Source organism: Taeniopygia guttata, chromosome 25 (genome assembly GCF_048771995.1).
Source record: "Taeniopygia guttata chromosome 25, bTaeGut7.mat, whole genome shotgun sequence".
In the NCBI taxonomy this organism is placed as follows: Eukaryota; Metazoa; Chordata; class Aves; order Passeriformes; family Estrildidae; genus Taeniopygia; species Taeniopygia guttata.
Window position 1 is genome coordinate 6,203,210 of NC_133050.1, and position 17,831 is coordinate 6,221,040.

General features: G+C 45.0%; 1 protein-coding gene across 2 annotated transcripts in view; it reads right to left on the minus strand.

Moving 5' to 3' along the window:
* Positions 1-17,831, minus strand: part of GON4L (gon-4 like) — a 33,379-nt gene that overhangs the window by 973 nt on the left and 14,575 nt on the right. The window contains exons 14-30 of one of the 2 annotated variants that reach the window (XM_072918621.1): positions 17,543-17,741; positions 17,123-17,209; positions 16,377-16,548; positions 15,699-15,843; positions 15,435-15,585; positions 14,846-14,962; positions 12,672-14,330; positions 11,209-11,458; positions 9,759-9,940; positions 7,594-7,791; positions 6,258-6,401; positions 5,211-5,354; positions 4,803-4,922; positions 3,990-4,103; positions 2,630-2,828; positions 1,049-1,766; positions 523-625 (exon numbers count right to left, since the gene is read on the minus strand). In XM_072918621.1, coding sequence (XP_072774722.1) covers positions 523-625; positions 1,049-1,766; positions 2,630-2,828; positions 3,990-4,103; positions 4,803-4,922; positions 5,211-5,354; positions 6,258-6,401; positions 7,594-7,791; positions 9,759-9,940; positions 11,209-11,458; positions 12,672-14,330; positions 14,846-14,962; positions 15,435-15,585; positions 15,699-15,843; positions 16,377-16,548; positions 17,123-17,209; positions 17,543-17,741 — 4,702 coding nt within the window. Of the gene's footprint in view, positions 1-522; positions 626-1,048; positions 1,770-2,629; positions 2,829-3,989; positions 4,104-4,802; positions 4,923-5,210; positions 5,355-6,257; positions 6,402-7,593; positions 7,792-9,758; positions 9,941-11,208; positions 11,459-12,671; positions 14,331-14,845; positions 14,963-15,434; positions 15,586-15,698; positions 15,844-16,376; positions 16,549-17,122; positions 17,210-17,542; positions 17,742-17,831 lie in introns of both variants that reach the window. The other variant, XM_072918620.1, reaches the window with a different exon arrangement.

Genomic DNA, 17,831 nt, shown 5'->3' on the forward strand with positions numbered 1-17,831 from the left:
GGGGTAGTTCTGCTAGGGCTGCAGTCACCAGACTAAACATCACATTTTGCAAGCTCAAAGTGGCACATTTCACCTAAATCCAAATGGATTTCTACCCTGTTAAATTTTCACTCTGTCTCAATACCACGATGGCATTTCAAACAGGAGTTGGGCATAAAGGAAGAGAGGAATGGAAGAGCACTGGGTGGTTGATTTCTCTGGAAGAAAGTTCCATTCTCCAGGTAAAATCTGGCAGTTTGGGAGGAGCCAGAGGCAAAAACAGAAGCAGGAGGCTGAAAACCTGAGTAGCAGCCACAGAAACAACTCCAGTACCAAATGTGCAGCTCAAATATCAATGGTGACCCTGTCAGAAGGACCAGGGCACAGGGGATTTTTGGCACCACTAAACCAGAGCAGAGTTTGGTTTGGTTTTGATTTTTTTTTTTAATTTGCAAGATGATTTTTTTCATCAAATTGAAGTTTGGGAGACTGGTAGGACAACACCTCCCACCTTCCCAGCCCCTCTCCCACACCACCCCTCACCTCACTGGCTGTCTTGTTGCCCAGTTTCTGGGAGATGGCGTGGAAGGTGTCCAGGTGAGCTCCCTTCTCCTGGCAGGTGGTGAGGATGACTCTGTCAGCCTCTCTGCAGAACAAAACCCCTGTGAAAACAGCCCAAAAACACCCCAGCCCTGTTCCCAGCTCAGCAATCCCTCCTTCCTGCCACCCCCAACCCCAGGACCCTTCTCTAAGCAGAGCTCCTTTAGCCTGGTTTGAAGTTTTTTGAAGGTTTTAAGAACCCTTCTCTAAGCAGAGCTCCTTTAGCCTGGTTTGAAGTTTTTTGAAGGAGGTTTTAAGGTTTTTTTGAGCAAGTTTCAAGTTTTCTTTTCCCGGTCTGAAGTGCTGCAATAACAGCCCTGCCAGGAGCTGCTCATGAGGCCAAACTGATGGACTGAGCAATATCCAAAGGGAAGGGTCAGAAAATAAGGATCTAAAATGAAAACAAATTAACCCTGTAAGAGCTGGAGCCAAGCAGTGCACACAGAAAGAGGAGGTCGGGCAGAAATACCTGGTCCAGAGCACAACCTTCTCCCCAGTGGAGCTGACTTTGCTGTTCTTGGCACACACGGTGGCCTCGGTCACCCTCTGCTGCTGCTGCTCCTCCTCCCTCTGGCCCCGGAGCTGCTCAGCTGGATGCTGATGCACCACCAAGCTGCTGCTTGCACTGGACCTTGGCCTGCCCTCAGCAGCTCCAGTGCAGCCTCTGTCCTGTGTCTCTGAGCTGCAGCGAGCAGGGGACGCTGAGCTGCAGCTCTCACCTGCTGCTGCTTTGCTGCTCTTTGTGATCCAGCCCTGCTTTGCTTCTGCTCTTCCTTCCAGGGCCAAAGATGCTCCCTCAGGTTCTTTGCCACCTCCTGGGCCAAGAGCAGAGCCCCTGGGCTGCTCAGCTGCAGCAGAATGAAGCCCCTCAGTCTGACAGGGTCGAGGTCCCAGGGAACTTTTTGCTGCAGCAGAGAGCAGCAGGTCCCTGCCCAGCCCCGGGGGAGCCTCTGCATTCCCTGCAGGCTGCTTCAGTCCCTCGCTGCAAGGGCACTCTTTGGTCTCTTGAGGTAGTTTCAGAGCAGCTTTTTGCAGCTGTGCCCAGCTGGGGCCAGTGGCAGCAGAGTCCCTGTCCCTGGCAGCGTCCACGCCTGCGCTGGCACCTTCTGGGAGCTGGGCATCAGCTGGGGCAGCTTTCTCACAAGATCCAGGTCTGCTGGAGGCCACCCTTCCTTCCAGGTGAGATCCTGCTGAGAAACCCACACAAGGTCAGAGAAGCTGTAAGGAAGAACCCCTGGAGGCTTCATTCCCTGACTTTTAAAGATATTATTGTTTACAGAGTTTAATGCTGCATGTTTGGGAGCAGCTTGGGGACTCCACCTGCCTTTTACTCACCTGTGCTTCAAAGAAGAGAATCTGCAGCCAATTTTCTTCACCCCTGTGGGTTGCTACAACCAATTGCTGCGTGAAGTGATGAAGATTTTTTAAAAGTGCATTGCCCAGAGCAAAGCTCTCCAGTGAAACAGCCACAGCTGCTCTGGGCACCCTGGTTACAAACCCAGGCATGAATCCACATTTCAACTCCTGCATTTAACTCTGTGCTGTCCCAAACAGCAGCACGAGCTGAGCCCTGGCTCAAGTGCGAGGGAGAGATCTCCCCCAGGTTGTTTTTTCTGCCAGAATTGTGTTTTTCCTTGTCTGGAGCAGAGTGGAGGAAAAACAAGCAGCACAGAGATTGTTTAAAAGCAAATTAGAGAGATGGTGGTTCTGAACTGCTGTGCTAAAATGGAAACTGGGAAAAAAACAGTACCATGGACTGGGAACTGGAGCAGCATCCTGGAAAGAGGAGCTGAAATGGAGCAATCATTGTGAAAAGGGCAGAATATTCTCTAGGCAGGAAAGGTTTTGTTGAAGGGAATGCTTGACAGGTTTAGAGCATCCAGAGTGGAGGGACAAAAGGAAAAAGAAGTGAAAAGACAACAATTAGAAGTTCTCATGATAATAAATGTGCATGACAAGTGCCTGAAGCTCTGCTCACTGTGTGCAGAGGATTCCACACCATTCCAAACCATTCTGTTTTCTGTCTGCAGACAACAAAAGTTGCACACACCTGGAGACAGAGACTCCCCCTTCCTCGGGCCAGGTTTTGTTCTGTCCTCTCCCTCCTCTCTGCCCTCCAGGATTTCCTCTCCAGCCTCCTTGGACATTCCAGCCTCCTTCCCCTCTGGCTGAGGACTCGACTCTGGCTGAGCAAGGCTGGCAGGCAGCTCGTGGCAATCTTTGTTTTTGTAGAATTTGTTTTCACACACCTGCAAAGCGACCCACGGGCACAATCACACACCTGTGTCCATCCAGCCCAGGCACAGCTCGGGATTTGCTGCCCAGCCATTCCTGGCCCTGCCAAGGGCTTCACTTTGGCACTGGGTTTGCTTTAGAAAGTTTATTGATATTATTATTATTTATTATTATTTGCTGTTATTATTATATAATATTAATATATTATTTTATCTATCTATATATAATATATTGTAATATATTAATATATTACTATATTAGCATATTAATACATTATATATATAAGTATATTATTACAATATACTATAATATAATATGCTATAATATACCACACCATACCATTATATAATTAATATAATCTAATAAACATAATAAATGTAATGTAATATACTATAATATACTATAATATAGATTATTATTTTAATTATACTATATTAATTTTTATAAATATATAATATATCACACTATATTAATATATTAGTATAGTGATATATTATATTAATATATCTTAATATATTAATAAATTATTACAATATAATACAATATATTATACCATTATACACCATACCAGAATATCTAATATACCAGAATATCATATAATATCATATATAATAGAATAGAATATAATAATAATAGAATAGAATATAATAATAATAGAATATAATAATAACATCAGGAATGGATCTTTTCACATAGTGCCCACACCAGCGTCTTACCCTCAAAAATCTTCTTCTTAAGCAAGAAGAACATCAAAACTGAGATAATTTAGCAGAGCAAGGAGGGGCAGGAGAGAGGTGGGAGAAGGCCAGGCAGGTACAGAGAGGGAGGCACTTGGGATGGATTCCCTTCTTCCCAACATTTGGGATGGATTCCCTTCCTCTCCCCAATATTTGGGATGGAATCCCTCCTCTCTCCAATATTTGGGATGGATTCCCTCCTCTGCCCAACATTTGGGATGGATTCCCTTCCTCTGCCCAATATTTGGGATGGATTCCCTCCTCTCCTCAACATTTGGAATGGATTCCCTTCCTTTGCCCAACATTTGGGATGGATTCCCTCCTCTGCCCAATATTTGGGATGGATTATCTTCCTCTGCCCAACATTTGGGATGGATTCCCTCCTCTCCCCAACATTTGGAGGCTTGGCAGGACTCAGCACTCCGGCCCTGCACTGACCTTGCTCCCACAGTGGCTGCAGCTCCTCCTCTTGCTTTTCTTCAGCTTCAGCTCGCTGCTGCCTTCGTGGCAGGAGCAGGAGCACTCCTTCATCCCTTCCACCCACTCCACCTCCTGCAGACAGACAGACAGCTCCAGCTGACAGACAGACAGACAGACAGACAGACAGACAGACAGACATAACCCCCACTGACAGACAGGCAGAAAAAATCCCAGTGGACAGACAGACAAAACCCCAGATGACAGACAGAAAAAATTCCAAGTGAGAGACAGACAAAACCCCAACTGACAGACAGACAGACAGACAAAACCCCAACTGACAGACAGACAGAATCCCAGTGGACAGACAGACAGAAAAAATCCCAGTGGACAGACAGACAGATAAAATCCCAGTGGACAGATAGACAGACAAAATCCCAACTGACAGACAGACAGACAAAACCCCAGCTGACAGACAGACAAAATCCCAATTTACAGACAGACAGATACAACCCCAGCTGACACAGACAGACAGACAAGGAACAGGCAGAACACTGAAGTGATACTGGCAAGCAAAGCACAACAGGAATATCCCCATCCCCTTTCTTCCACCTCTGTGAGGTGTTGCCACATCCTCAATAATTTAATCCTAATTTAATCCCAATTTAATCTGCTCAAAAGTGAAAAATACCAGGGAGATGCCCCAGGCCCAATTTAATCCAAATTTAATTTACTCAGAGGTGAAAAATAACACAGAGATGTCCCAGGCCCAATTTAATCCCAATTTAATTTGCTCAGAGGTGAAAAATACCAGGTAAAATACCCCAGCCCCACCTTGTCGTGCTGTTGGCCTCCAATCTCCTTCCTCTTCTTGTTCCTGGTGGCTCCATGAATTTTGGGTGGCTCATCCTCCTCTTCTACGTCTGGCAGAGACACCTCTTCAAACCCATCAAACTACAGCAGAAAAAACACACAAGAGCTGCCTCAGGTGACCCAATTTTGTTTCCCCCAGAAAACAAAAATGCTGTTCAAAAACTTGAAGGGTTTGGTTGAGTCCACCAGCAGCTCTCCCACCCCACTGGCATCCAAAAAAACAAAATAAAACCCCTTAAGAATTCACCTGCTGGCATCCAAGAAAAATAAAAACTGGAACTGTACCCTCTAATTAGAGTTTTTGCAGTTCAAAAATGTTTCTTATCTCTGTTTTTATCATTTCTGGTTTTGGGGAAAAGATTGCTGCACCTCATATTCCTTCTCTTCTGTCCAGTTGATCTCCTCAAAGTCTCCCATGCGGCTGGCTGAGGGTCGGAGGTGATCAAAGAAAACTGAGAACTCATCCTGCAGGTGGTCGTGTCCCTTCAACAGCTGCCACATTTGGGTTTTCAGCTGGAAAAAGCCAGAGGGAAAAAAAAATATCCAGGGTTTCATTTCACCTCCTCTCATTGTCCCCTGAAGGTTCTCAGGGCAGGGGGAGCATCCTGGATATTCTGAAGTCATTCCCCACCCAGCTGTCAAATCAGCCTGGAAATATTCCTCCAGAATTCCCCACAAGCCCAAATCATTTTGTGACTCCATACATTTGAGCTGTAACCCCAAAAGGGCCCAAATAATTCTGTGACTCCATGAATTTGAGCTCTAACCCCAAAAATCCCAAATAATTTTGTGACTCCGTGAATTTTCGAGCTGTAACCCCAAAAGGGCCAAATAATTTTGTGACTCCATGAATTTGAGAGGTAACCCCAAAAGGCCCAATAACCCCAAAAATCCCAGATAATTTTGTGACTCATTGAATTTTTGAGCTGTAACCCCAAAAGGCCCAAATGATTTTGTGACTCCATGAATTTGAGCTGTAACCCCAAAAGGGTCCAAATAATTTTCTAACTCCATGAATCTGAGCTGTAATCCCAAAAGCCCAAATGATTTTGTGACTCCATAAATTTGAGCTGTACCCCCAAAAGGGCCCAAATTATTTTGTGACTCATGAATTTCAGCTGTAACCCCAAAAGGCCAAATAACCCCAAAAATCCCAAATAATTTTGTGACTCAATGAATTTTTGAGCTGTAACCCCAATGAGCCCAAATCATTTTGTGACTCCATAAATTTGAGCTGCAACCCCAAAAGGGCCCAAATCATTTTGTGACTTTGTGAATTTGAGCTGTAACCCCAAAAAGCCCAAATTATTTTGTGACTCATGAATTTCAGCTGTAACCCCAAAAGGGAGAATGTGCTGGGCCAACTCCCGTGGTCTCCAGGAGGACAGGGACAGGGAGAAGAAGCTCCCTGCTTACCTCTGCAATCTCCTGGGGCAGACAGTCTGCACAGCTCTGCAGGACCTTGATGATTTTTTGGTGGTGGGCAGGATTTTCAGCAAAGCAGATCTCCAGCTGCCTGAGGAACTTGCGGCTCTTTTCGAAGGCTTGCTGCTCCTCAAACTGGCCAAAAAAGAAAAAAGATTCACCCTCATGTTCAAGCAAATATTCCCAAGCATCTGGAATTGACTTAAATAAAATTCCTTGTCGTGGTTGTTGTTTTCCACTGTATTGTTGCACTTCACAAAACTGGGAAGAGGCAGAGGAAGAGAAAAACCTCTTTGTATAATGAAAAACCACACGTATAATCATGTATAGCTTTACATGAGCTATAAATCCATTCTTTCTGCATTTCCCTGTCTTTGCACAAAAAGAGAGGGAAATACAGAAAGAATGGAACAGGTGAAACCTCTATCCTGCAAAGTGGGAGGCAGATTTGAAGACGGGGGAACCACTCTGCTCTATTTGTTGTCTCTGCTGTCAGGTGGGGAAGGCTGATCCTCAACAGCAGATTTACAAAGAACACCAAACTTTCCAATTCTGATTTGTTGGAATCTGTGGTATTGATGATTCACAGATTGTAGAAAGTCTCTGTCTTTCAGCCCCATTGCCAAAGAAGAAGCCATAATTGGTCTGTGCTGTTTCAAGGTTGTTTATTCTGTTTATCTCTAACATGTTCTGCTGCCCTGCCGCAGCTCTGTCCTGCAGGGCAGCGTGTGGGGCTCTGCCCTCAGTGGGATGGTACAAACATTAAATACCAGAAACTACCTGTGCTGGATTTACAATAACGTGCCAATATCTGTCACCTACGTTGGACAGTGTGTCCCCAGCCTGAACCAATAGAAAAATGCCAACACCACAGTGAAACATGGAGGGCATGAAGAAGGAGAAAAAGGACAAGGCACACCCAATTTCCTCCATCTTGTCCCCTCTGAATCCCTAATCTAGAATCCTAAAATTTTACTTTTGCACCCGTGCCACACTTAATTTTTGCTTATATCAAACACTCAGAGCTTGTAATTGATCCTGTAAGATTGAAAACTCTTTTCCATGGACAGAGATCACAGCCAGTGTCTGTGGGGGCTCTGTCCAGGGGGGTTCCTGACCCCTGCCAGGGTCCCAGGGCAGCCAGAGGGAACCCCTGGATTCCCACACTGATTAATAAAAGCAGCAAGGCAAAGAAGTCAAATATCTGAATAGTCACCAGATGTTTGCCTGGGCAAAGTAAAGAGAACTCTTCATCCTCCCACTCCCTCAAAATTTAAATTTAAATCCTACTTAAAATCCCACCTCCTCCTCCTCTCACTCCACCTACCAGCCCACACTCCAAAGCTTGCTCTGGCAAAAGGAAGGCAGCAAAATCCGTCAGCAGCTGCGGCCAGTCGTGCAGCAGCTGCTGCAGGGTGCAGTAGAGATCCACGGCCGTCCGTTTGTCCGTGCCGATCTCGAACTCGTAGATCACGCGCAGGAAATCCTCGTACTTGCCCGGGATGTGCTGCAGGGTCTCACGCACCTGAGGGGACACCAGGCCTTGGTGACATCCAGCGGGGAAAAACAAGCCCAGCACAGAGTATTGTCAGTGTAGGTGAACCCAGTGGGAAGAAATGAGGATGTCTGACTCGACTCACAAAGCTGAATTATTTATTTATTATAACTATGTACATTAAATACATTATAAATGTATTTATAAAATGTATTTATAAATACATAAATACATTTTATACAAATGTATAAAATTATTTTATATTACTTTATTATTTTATATTATATTATTTATATCCCTATTATTATATTATATTATATTATATATTATCATATTATATAGTCTTATATTATTTTATATCATATTATATTACTTATATTATTTGTATTATTTAATATTATTTATATTATTCATATATAGTATTATAATATAATTATATGTAGTTTTAATATTATATTGTTATTTATTATTACATTATATTATATATTATTATATTATATAGTCTTATATTGTTTTATATTTTATTATATTACTCATATTATTTGTATTATTTAATATTCTATTATTTATATTCTTTTATATATTATTATAATATAATTATATATAATTATAATTTATTATGTATTATTATATTGTATTTTATATTCTTTATATTCTTTATATTATTAATATTTATTATTATGTAATATTTTCTATTATTTTCTATTATAGTATTTATATATACTATATAAAAGGAGGATACTAAAACTACATACTACTTTCTCTCACTCTAACTCTCCCACAACTCGTAACCCTCTCTGAGAGTCCAGCCCCAGGTGGGTTGGATTGGATTGGATTGGATTGGGTTGGATTGGGTTGGATTGGGTTGGATTGGATTGGGTTGGATTGGGTTGGGTTGGGTTGGATTCGATTGGATTGGGTTGGGTTGGGTTGGGTTGGGTTGGATTGGGTTGGATTCGATTGGATTGGGTTGGGTTGGGTTGGGTTGGGTTGGGTTGGGTTGGATTGGATTGGATTGGATTGGATTGGATTGGATTGGATTGGATTGGATTGGATTGGATTGGATTGGATTGGATTGGATTGGATTGGGTTGGCCACCAGGCTCAAACGATCCTCACCAGAATTCAACCCAGCAATCACCCCAGCCAAACAATTCTCCAAACACATTCCACATAACAAAAAACAATGAGCAGAAATATAAATTGTTTTCTCTTTCATTTCTCTCTGTGCCCCTCTATGAAAAATCCTGAGAGGGAGAGAGAAATGTGCTTGCCACAAGGGAGTATCTCGTGTTGGAGGGGATATTAAAGATCAGCTCATTCCTTGCTGTGGGCACCTTCTGCCATCCCAGCTGCTCCAAACTGGCCTTGGACACTTCCAGAGCAGCCACAGAAGGAAATTCAGAATTCCCAGAAGAAAACTTCGAGCCTGAGGAAGAGGAGGAGCTGCTCTCCTCCAAGGGACACTTTGGGAAGTGAAGGCGTAGAAGAAATTAACTCCACCCCAGCCAGACCCAGAAGGAAATTCAAAATTCCCAGAAGAAAACTTTGAGCCTGAGGAAGAGGAGGAGCTGCTCTCCTCTTCACCTCAAGAAGCACTTTGGGAAGTGAAGCACCACACGTGGAGTGAAGAAATTAACTCCACCCCAACCAGACCCAGAAGGAAATTCTGAAGAGAATTCCCACAAAGAGAACTTTGAGCCTGAGGAAGAAGAGGAGCTGCTCTCCTCTTCACCTCAATAAAGGGAAACTTTGGGAAGTGAAGGCGTAAAAGAAATTAACTCCACCACAGCCAGACCCAGAAGGAAATTCAGAATTCCCAGAAGAAAACTTCGAGCATGAGGAAGAGGAGGAGCTGCTCTCCTGCAAGGGACACTTTGGGAAGTGAAGGCATAAAAGAAATTAACTCCACCCCAGCCAGACCCAGCAGCTCTGTGGCTCAGCTCTGTGCCAGAGAACCCCAAAATCTCCGATTTTCCTGCTCCTGGGCTGCCTTACCCTGGTCAGGTAAGCCTGGGCAAAGGCCAGGTCCTTCTGCTCCCTCAGGGGATCCCTCTCCAGGATGTCCTCGTCGTACAGCAGCAGCAGCTTGGAGGTGTCCTTGCTGCCACGAGCCCTGCCCCGCTTGCTCCTGGTCCTGTGGGAGCTCCTGCCCTTCCCAGGGGCTTTCAGGTTCTCTCCTGTGGAGAAACACAAAGTCACTTGGTGGTAGAAACACCCCAAAGCTCTGCCAGGGCAATATTCCAGCAGAAATCTTTGCAAAATATACATAAAATATACAGGTTGTAAAATTCCGACAGAGTCAGTGTGGAGTTTCTGTCTGTGCTGCCTGGAAGTGAAGGAGAAATACACTTCCCACGAGTCCAGCTGGATAAAATCTTAATTTTGTTGCTTGTTTCAACAGCATCTGAGTGAAAAAAAAAATCTCTGGATGCAGCCACAAGTTGATGGCAGCTTTTTCTGGAAGTAAAAAATCCTGCACACCAGGGCAGAACAACCACGAGGGGAACAGACTGAGCTGGCTGTGAACTCTGCTAATTTTAGCTAATTAATTATATTAAAATCATAGATAAATACCTGGTGTCACACAACAGGGAATTGAAGAGGGGTTACATCCAGCTTTTTGGGGTTTTTTTGTTTTTTTTTTTGTTGCTTTAGGTTTAGGAATCTGTTGATTTAATGGGCTGAGGTCCCTTTCTCAAAGTTCACTGCTCAAGTTCATTTAGCACTTGCTGGACTTGGTTTAATTTCCTTTTCTCCAAGGTGATCTTGTCAGACAAAATTCAACTTTGCAAAGATCTGACTATTTAATATTGTTCTTCTACACTTCTGAGGTATCAGCTGACACAAACCATAAATCTGCAGATTTTTCAGGCAGTGAACAGAGCTGTGAGTGGGGCCCAAAGTTGAATTTCCAGCTGGAAAACACCACTTGGCTCAGATAAATCCATGGAATTCAACCCAGACAGGATCCCCAGGGTTTTGTTTTCCCTGCAGACAGCAGCTCTACTTCCCCACTCCCTGTGTCCAAAAAAACCCAAAGAACTCACCTGCTGTCCAAAAAACCACAAAAGAACTCACCTGCTGACATAAAAAACAAAAAATCCCAAATAAATCACCTGATGGCATCCAAAAAAAAACCAAAAAAAAAAAACCCTAAAGAATTCAACTGCTGCCATCCAATAAAAATAAAAACCTTAAAGCATTCACCTGCTGGCATCCACAAAAAAAAAGCCCCAAAGGATTCACCTGCTCTCCAAAAAAACCCAGAGGAATTAAATCTGCTGGCATTAAATGAAACCAAAAAACCCAAAGAACTCACCTGCTAGCATCCAAAAAATAAATAATCCCAAATAATTCACCTGCTGGCATCCAAACAAAAAAAAAAAAATCCTAAATAATTCACCTGCTGGCATCCAAAAAAAATTAAATACCCTAAAGAATTCACCTGCTGGCATCCCCTGGGCTTCCAGCTGTGGGGAAGAAGTTGCCTTGGCCGTGGTGAAGGCAGATTTGGGCTCCTCTGCTGGATCCCCACAGATTTCATCATCTTTCTGTAAATTCTCCACTCCTTCCCCTTCCTCCTCCTCCTCCTCCTCAGGCTCCGAGTTCTCCTCCTGGGAATTCTCTTCTTCAGAGTCTCCTTCTTGGCTTAAACGTCTCTCTGTGGCAAGCCAAGTCAGTTTTTCCATTGTCTCCTTAGAAAATAACAAAAAAATCCCATTTATTTTGTATTTATTTTAATTTATTTCGTATTTATTTTATTTTATTTCCTTGCTCGGCTTAATGTTTTATTTATGTTTGGTTAAATATCACTCAGCAATTTCCTCGCTGCATCCAACAGCCAATTTCATAGATCAGCACCTGCCCAACTCAAGGGTTTTGTTAAGGAACAGAATTCAAACCCCTCCAGAGCTGCCTAAAAATTGTCAAATTAAATTTCAGCATCTGCCATTCCGCAGATTAGGGCTTAATTAAGGAATCCCTTCTAAATTATTTCTTAATGATCATCTCAGCTCTTAAAAAGCCTGTTGGAATTGCGACCTGGAAAATAAAATATTTCATTTTTAATTGAAGTATTTCTTGCAGAGCAGCCACACTGAGGAGTCCTGGCAGCTCAGCAGAGCCAAAATCTGAATTTTTGCAATAAATTCCCTTAGTCTGCTCTTCAAATCTGAATTTTAAAACGTGATGGCAAATGTCTCTGTGACAATGCCAGGCTAGTTAGAGACTTGTCAGCCCACCTTGCCAGCGGGATTCCCAAAAATTCCCAGGGGGATTCCCAGTGGGATTCCCAAAAATTCCAAGTGGGTTTCACAAGGGATTCCCCAAAATTCCCAGTGGGCTTCCCAGGGGGATTCTCAGTGGGATTCCCAGGGAGATTCCCAAAAATTCCCAGTGGATTCCCAGGGGGATTCCCAGTGGATTCCCAGGGGGATTCCCAAAAATTCCAAGTGGGTTTCACAAGGGATTCCCCAAAATTCCCAGGGGGATTCCCAGTGGAATTCCCAGGGGAATTCCCAAAAATTCCCAGTGGATTCCCAGGGGAATTCCCAAAAATTCCCAGTGGGATTCCCAAAAATTCCCAGTGGGATTCACAAGGGATTCCCAAAAATTCCCAGAGGGATTCCAAAAAATTCCCAGTGGGATTCCCAAGGGATTCCCAGTGGGATTCCCAAAAATTCCAAGTGGGTTTCCAAAAAATTCCCAGTGGATTCCCAGGGGGATTCCCAGTGGGATTCCCAAAAATTCCCAGAGGGATTCCAAAAAATTCCCAGTGGATTCCCAGTGGGATTCCCAGTGGATTCCCAGTGGATTCCCAGAGGGATTCCCAGTGGATTCCCAACTCCTCGTGGTGTTTCATGCCACCCACCGTTGCCTTTTTTCAGGCTTTTCCCGTTTTCCCTTTACCTGCAGCTCCGGCACGGACAGAACGGACTCTTCCGAGGCCGAGGACATTTCCTCATCCTCGTCCTGCGTGAAATCATCAAATTCATCTTCCTCCTCCTCCTCCTGCCCTTCCCTCTCCCCTGCGGCCTCGGGGCCGGCTGGTGTCCCCACGGATTGTCCGTCCACGCTGGATGAATCCTCCGGCCTGCCCGGGGGGCTGCTGAGCTCTGCCTCCCTCTCGGCGGGGCAGGGGGGGATTTTTGGGGAGTCACTGCTGCCTGCAGCCCCCCCTGTGTCCCCCTGGGGCTCCCCCCGGGCTGGGGACGGCAGAGCCCGGCGTTCCTCCTCTCCCTTCTCCTTCTTGGGCTCGTCCCCACAGCAGCACGCAGCCTCCATGTTCAGCTCCTGGCCGAGGCCCAGCATGAATTCCTCCTTCCTTTCAGCACATAAAAAATCCTTTCTCTGCGCCAGCTTTGCCTCTTTGGGAGCGTCGTTTAAATCTTCAGATTTGATTTCTGCTGATGGATCAGCGGCTTCTAAGCGAGGCAAAAGCTCCACCACGGGCACGGGTTTGGGTGTGTGCCCATCTCCCTCTGCTCCTGGCCAGCTGCAGCAGTCAGCTTTGCTCCCCTGGTCCTGAGTGTCCCCGTGGGCAGCGTTTGTGCCACTCTCCTCCTCGGGGACAAGGCTGGAGCAGGGCACAAAGAGCTCCGTGGGCTCTGCTTTGGGTTCTGCGGTGGGAAAGGCAGCGGGAGCAGGGAGCAGGGTCAGCTTCTCCTCGCCTTCCCCCACAGCAGGAGCAGCCAGACCCACAGGGCTGGGAGAGACAATCAGCGATGGGATGGAAGAGGTCACCAGGGGCTGGTTTAAGGGGCAGGGGAAGGTGGATGGATTCACCAGCAGGGTTGTGACAGGAATGGCCTGAGCGCCCCGGCCCACCGCCGTGCTCAGGGGCTGCAGCACGTTGCAGCCATTGCCAATGTTCACCACCTTCACCGTGGCAGCAGGGACAGTCAGGATGACAGGGGAGGGCTGGATCAGAGGGGAAGGTTTGATCAGCGGGGTGGATCTCGTCCCTTTTTTCCTCTGGTAGCCCTTACGCACGCAAGGTTTGCGCGTCTTCGTCCCCGCCAAGGCCGGCAGCATCAGCTTGGGCTGGAGAGTCACCGCTTCTGAGGACACCAGAGCTGGGGGCACAGCAGCTGGGAAGGTCTGTCTGGAGTTTGGATGGGCAGTGGAAGGCACATTCTGGAATTCCAAGGCATCCCCACCTCCCAGCACTGCCGGAACGTTCAGGGGCTGTGGCGCTGGCTGGATGGGCCGGGGGACCTGGCGCAGGACCTTGCTGGGGGGAGCCTCTGACTGGGACAATTTGGGAGTTTTCTGCACGTTGAGGGGGCTGGAGCTGGGCTGCAGACAGGGGCTGGGGCGGATCAGGACAGGCTTCAGAGCTGAAGACCTCTGTCTCCTCCAGGCCCTCCTGGAGAAGCGGTTGGCCAAAGGTTTCAGGGTCAGCACCAGCCCCTTGGGCATCAGCAGAGGATATTTGTCACCATATATCGTGTTTGAAGTTTCCTTTTCTGGCCCCAAAAGGGCAGATTCTCCTTCAGGTGAAGCTGGTGTCCCCTTGGCATTTTCTGCCAGCTGCTTCAGTTCTCTCTGGATGGAGGGCAAGCTTGCCTAAAGGGAGCAAAAATTCATTGGAATTAATTATTTATGTGCTCCTGTATTCCCACCTTCACACAGCAGCACAGAAGGCAGCAGGCCTTCTTCTACAAGCAGGTTTTATTTCCTTTATAATTCCTTTATTTCCTTTATAATCCTTCCTGCATGTTACTTAATAGTACTTTAAATTCATGAGTTGCACTGCAAAGCTTTTAGGAGACTCTGAGATCCTGAGTAAAAAAAAAAACCAAAGTTTTTTTTGCCTTATAAAGGTTGCTTTAGTAAACACAAGATTTTGTGGGAAGGAAATTTCCCTGTGTAACAGGGGATGATCAAGAAAACTGGGTTTTATGAGTCCAGCTGTTCCCTTGGGCACAGTCCTCCCTGACTGACTGACTCACAGGAATTATCTCCATGCCTCCAAGAAAAATCCCACACGGAAAACCCTCACAAAACTCAAGTAAAACCCACAAGAAATGAACCAAACAACAACTCCCCGCCAGGCCTGGGCGCAGAGCAGCAGAAAATACCTTTAACCAGAAGGGCAGGCGATGCTCTTCCCTCTCCACGGGAGGTTTCCACTCGTGGGGCTGGATTTCCTCACAGCACTTCACCAGCACAGGCAGCTGCTTTGTCTTTTTGTAGTACTGTGGGGACAGCAGACAAAGCCACACAAACTCAGGTCACCTCTGGGATCTAAGTGTTCATGTGAATAAAGCAATTTTTAATAAGGTTCTACCCACAGGAACATTCAAAATCAATAACCAAGGCTGAACAGGAGCTCGTTGCCATCCTGGCTGCTCTCACAGAGGTTCAGGCAGTTGTGCAGGTGTTGTTTTATGTGGTTTTGTTCCCAAAAGGGACAGGATTACTGCCCAGCTGGCTGCTAACAGCTCTTTTATTTAAGTTTTCCTACTCAAAATCTCATTTGTATCAATTTTTCATCAGCATCACTGAGATTTACCAGTGGGCTCTAAACAGTCAAAACAGAACATAAATATTTGCCAAGTCCAGTGGCTAAACTAAAGAAAAAAAAAAAAGAGAAATCCTCACTGCTCACAAAAGAACGACTTTTTTTTTTTTTTTTAATTAAAGAACAACTATTTCTTAATTTCTTACCATGATGATGTTGTCAGGGGCTCTGTTCATGCTGAGGTTCTTGATCCTCACTGTCAGCTGATGGGCAGTTTTGGTGGGCAGGAGATATTTGCTGATCAAAGGCTTGGGAAACTCCGTCCCTTCAAAATGTTTCAGCCCTAAAGCCAACAAGCTGGACAGAGAAAAGAGGGAGGGGAGGAGATAAGAAACCTCTCAGGGAGCTGCTGGGGCACCGCAGAAATTCTCTTTATTCCACCCATTTTGGACAATAATTCAAGCACCTACTTGTCCTCTGCCTTGGTGAAGACGATCTTGTCTCGGTGAGGATTTGCTCTCAAGGAACAAATTGGCAGCAGCTCTGGGTACATAAAAACTTTCCTGGTTGCCAAAATCCAGGCCACTTGCTTTGGCAAACATGAGAATTCGTTTGCTGTGAAAAGAATTAACAGGGAAGGAGAGTTGCCTGTGTGTGGATGAATGTTTTTCACAGCTCACTTCTGTTTCTTTTACTCCTTTCACTGCAAAAATAAAAACTTCCTTTCTGTTTTTAGTATTTGCACATTTCCTAGCTTCCCCCCTACAAGTTTACACCAGCAAAAGGTAAAATTCCTTTCCTCTTCCATCTTTTCTTTTGCTCTGTAGCAATGTAAAGACCATTTTGAGCCTCCCCAGAGGACTGGGCCCCTTAAAATATGGAATAATTCTCCCTGCCAATGTTTTCTCCACCCTGTCCCTGTGGCAAATGGATTTGTAGAAAATTGGTGTGGCTAAAGCTGATGGGCAAAGAAACACTTAGAGTGTATTGTAATTAAGAAATCATCAGCTTCTGATTGTAATTGCATGATTTCTAACATCTGTATTGTCTCACCCTTCACATGAGACTGAAAATAGAATAAAAGTTTTTTAAAACACCACTCAGTTGCCCATCTCTGGGTCAGAAAAAAGGTATAATCCACCACTTACCATTTTTTTTCACAGCTTTCCGAGGGCTCCAGTCCACTGGCACCTGGGCATGGAAGTCCTTGATGAGCTGCAGGGCCCCCTCCAAGTTGCAGGGCTGGAACATGGTCTGGAATTTGGGATTTTGGGGCACCTGGTGCAGGGTGGAGCTGCAGGCAAAGCTCCCGAGCTCGCTCTGCAAAGAGAAAACAGAAACACGTCAGAGAGAGGCTTCTCTGGCAGGGAACAAACACGTGCCGTGCAAAAAACCAAACAAAAATCAGCTTATAAATCTTAATTTGGGGCATCAAAAATGCAGGGACAGAGGATTTGATGTGAGGGAAATCAGAAAATTGTGGATTTCCCATCCCTGGCAGTGTCCAAGGCCAGGCTGGATGGGGCTTGGAGCAGCCTGGGACAGGGGAAGGTGTCCCTGGTGTTCCACTCAGGTGGAACTGAGTGAGCTTTAAGGTCCTTCCCCACCCAAACCATTCTGGCATTCCATGACTTTTATTTTTTATCAATTGCCACCCTTTCCAGAACCTTAGTTCTCAGTTTAACAGCATAAATAAAATAAAATAATTCACCTAAGTAAATAAATCAAACAAATAAACAAATAAAAATTAATAAATTGAAAGTAAACAATAAGTTAATAAATTAAAATAATAAACTAATTGGTAAAATTAGTAAATTAAATTAATAAATGAATCTTTTTAAGCATGCCAGCAATCTTTTGAATTGATGGATATCTGATTTCAGGCATTCCTCACCAAAAACATCTGGGTGGTGCTGGCCTCTGAACTTAGAGCAGGGTTGAAACTTGCCAGGAGATGGATTTGAGTCAGGAGCTGAACATGCTGGAAGAATAAAATCAGACAAATCCGTTTTTTGGTTTTGTTTTTTTTTTCCAGTTTATCACAAATCCAAGGAACTGGAAAGCACAAGTCCAAAGGCACAAGAAATAAAGAAAATGGGTGAAATTGAATTGGTGAAAATAAGATTTTTACAGAATACAGCCATTTTTACAGAATAAAACACCTCCCATGAGAACAGATGCCATGTGAACATCACCTAACAAAGCTCCAATTCACAAGGAATTTTTTTCCAATGAATTCCCTGAAGGAATTCCCTTTTTTCCTGAATTCCTGCTGTGTCCTGGCACAGATCAGCACATCCCCAGCACTGATTACCTGCTGCATTTGCTGCTCCAGCCTCTTCCTTTGGGCACTATCCAGAACCAGGCTATGGAGAGGTTTCTCATTTGTGGTTCTGCATTTTTCAGCTTCTTGGGGTGCTTTGATTGAGGATTTTTTCATTCTCAGCTGCTCCAGTTGCTCCTTCACTGTCTGGTGCTGCTTGTTCAGCAAATTGGCCAGAGGCTCCTCAAACCTGTGATTTAATAATGCTTCATGTTTATTTATTTATTTTACTCTCTGGTTTGCACAGTTTGGTTTTGCCATCCCTCTACCACTCAGCTTG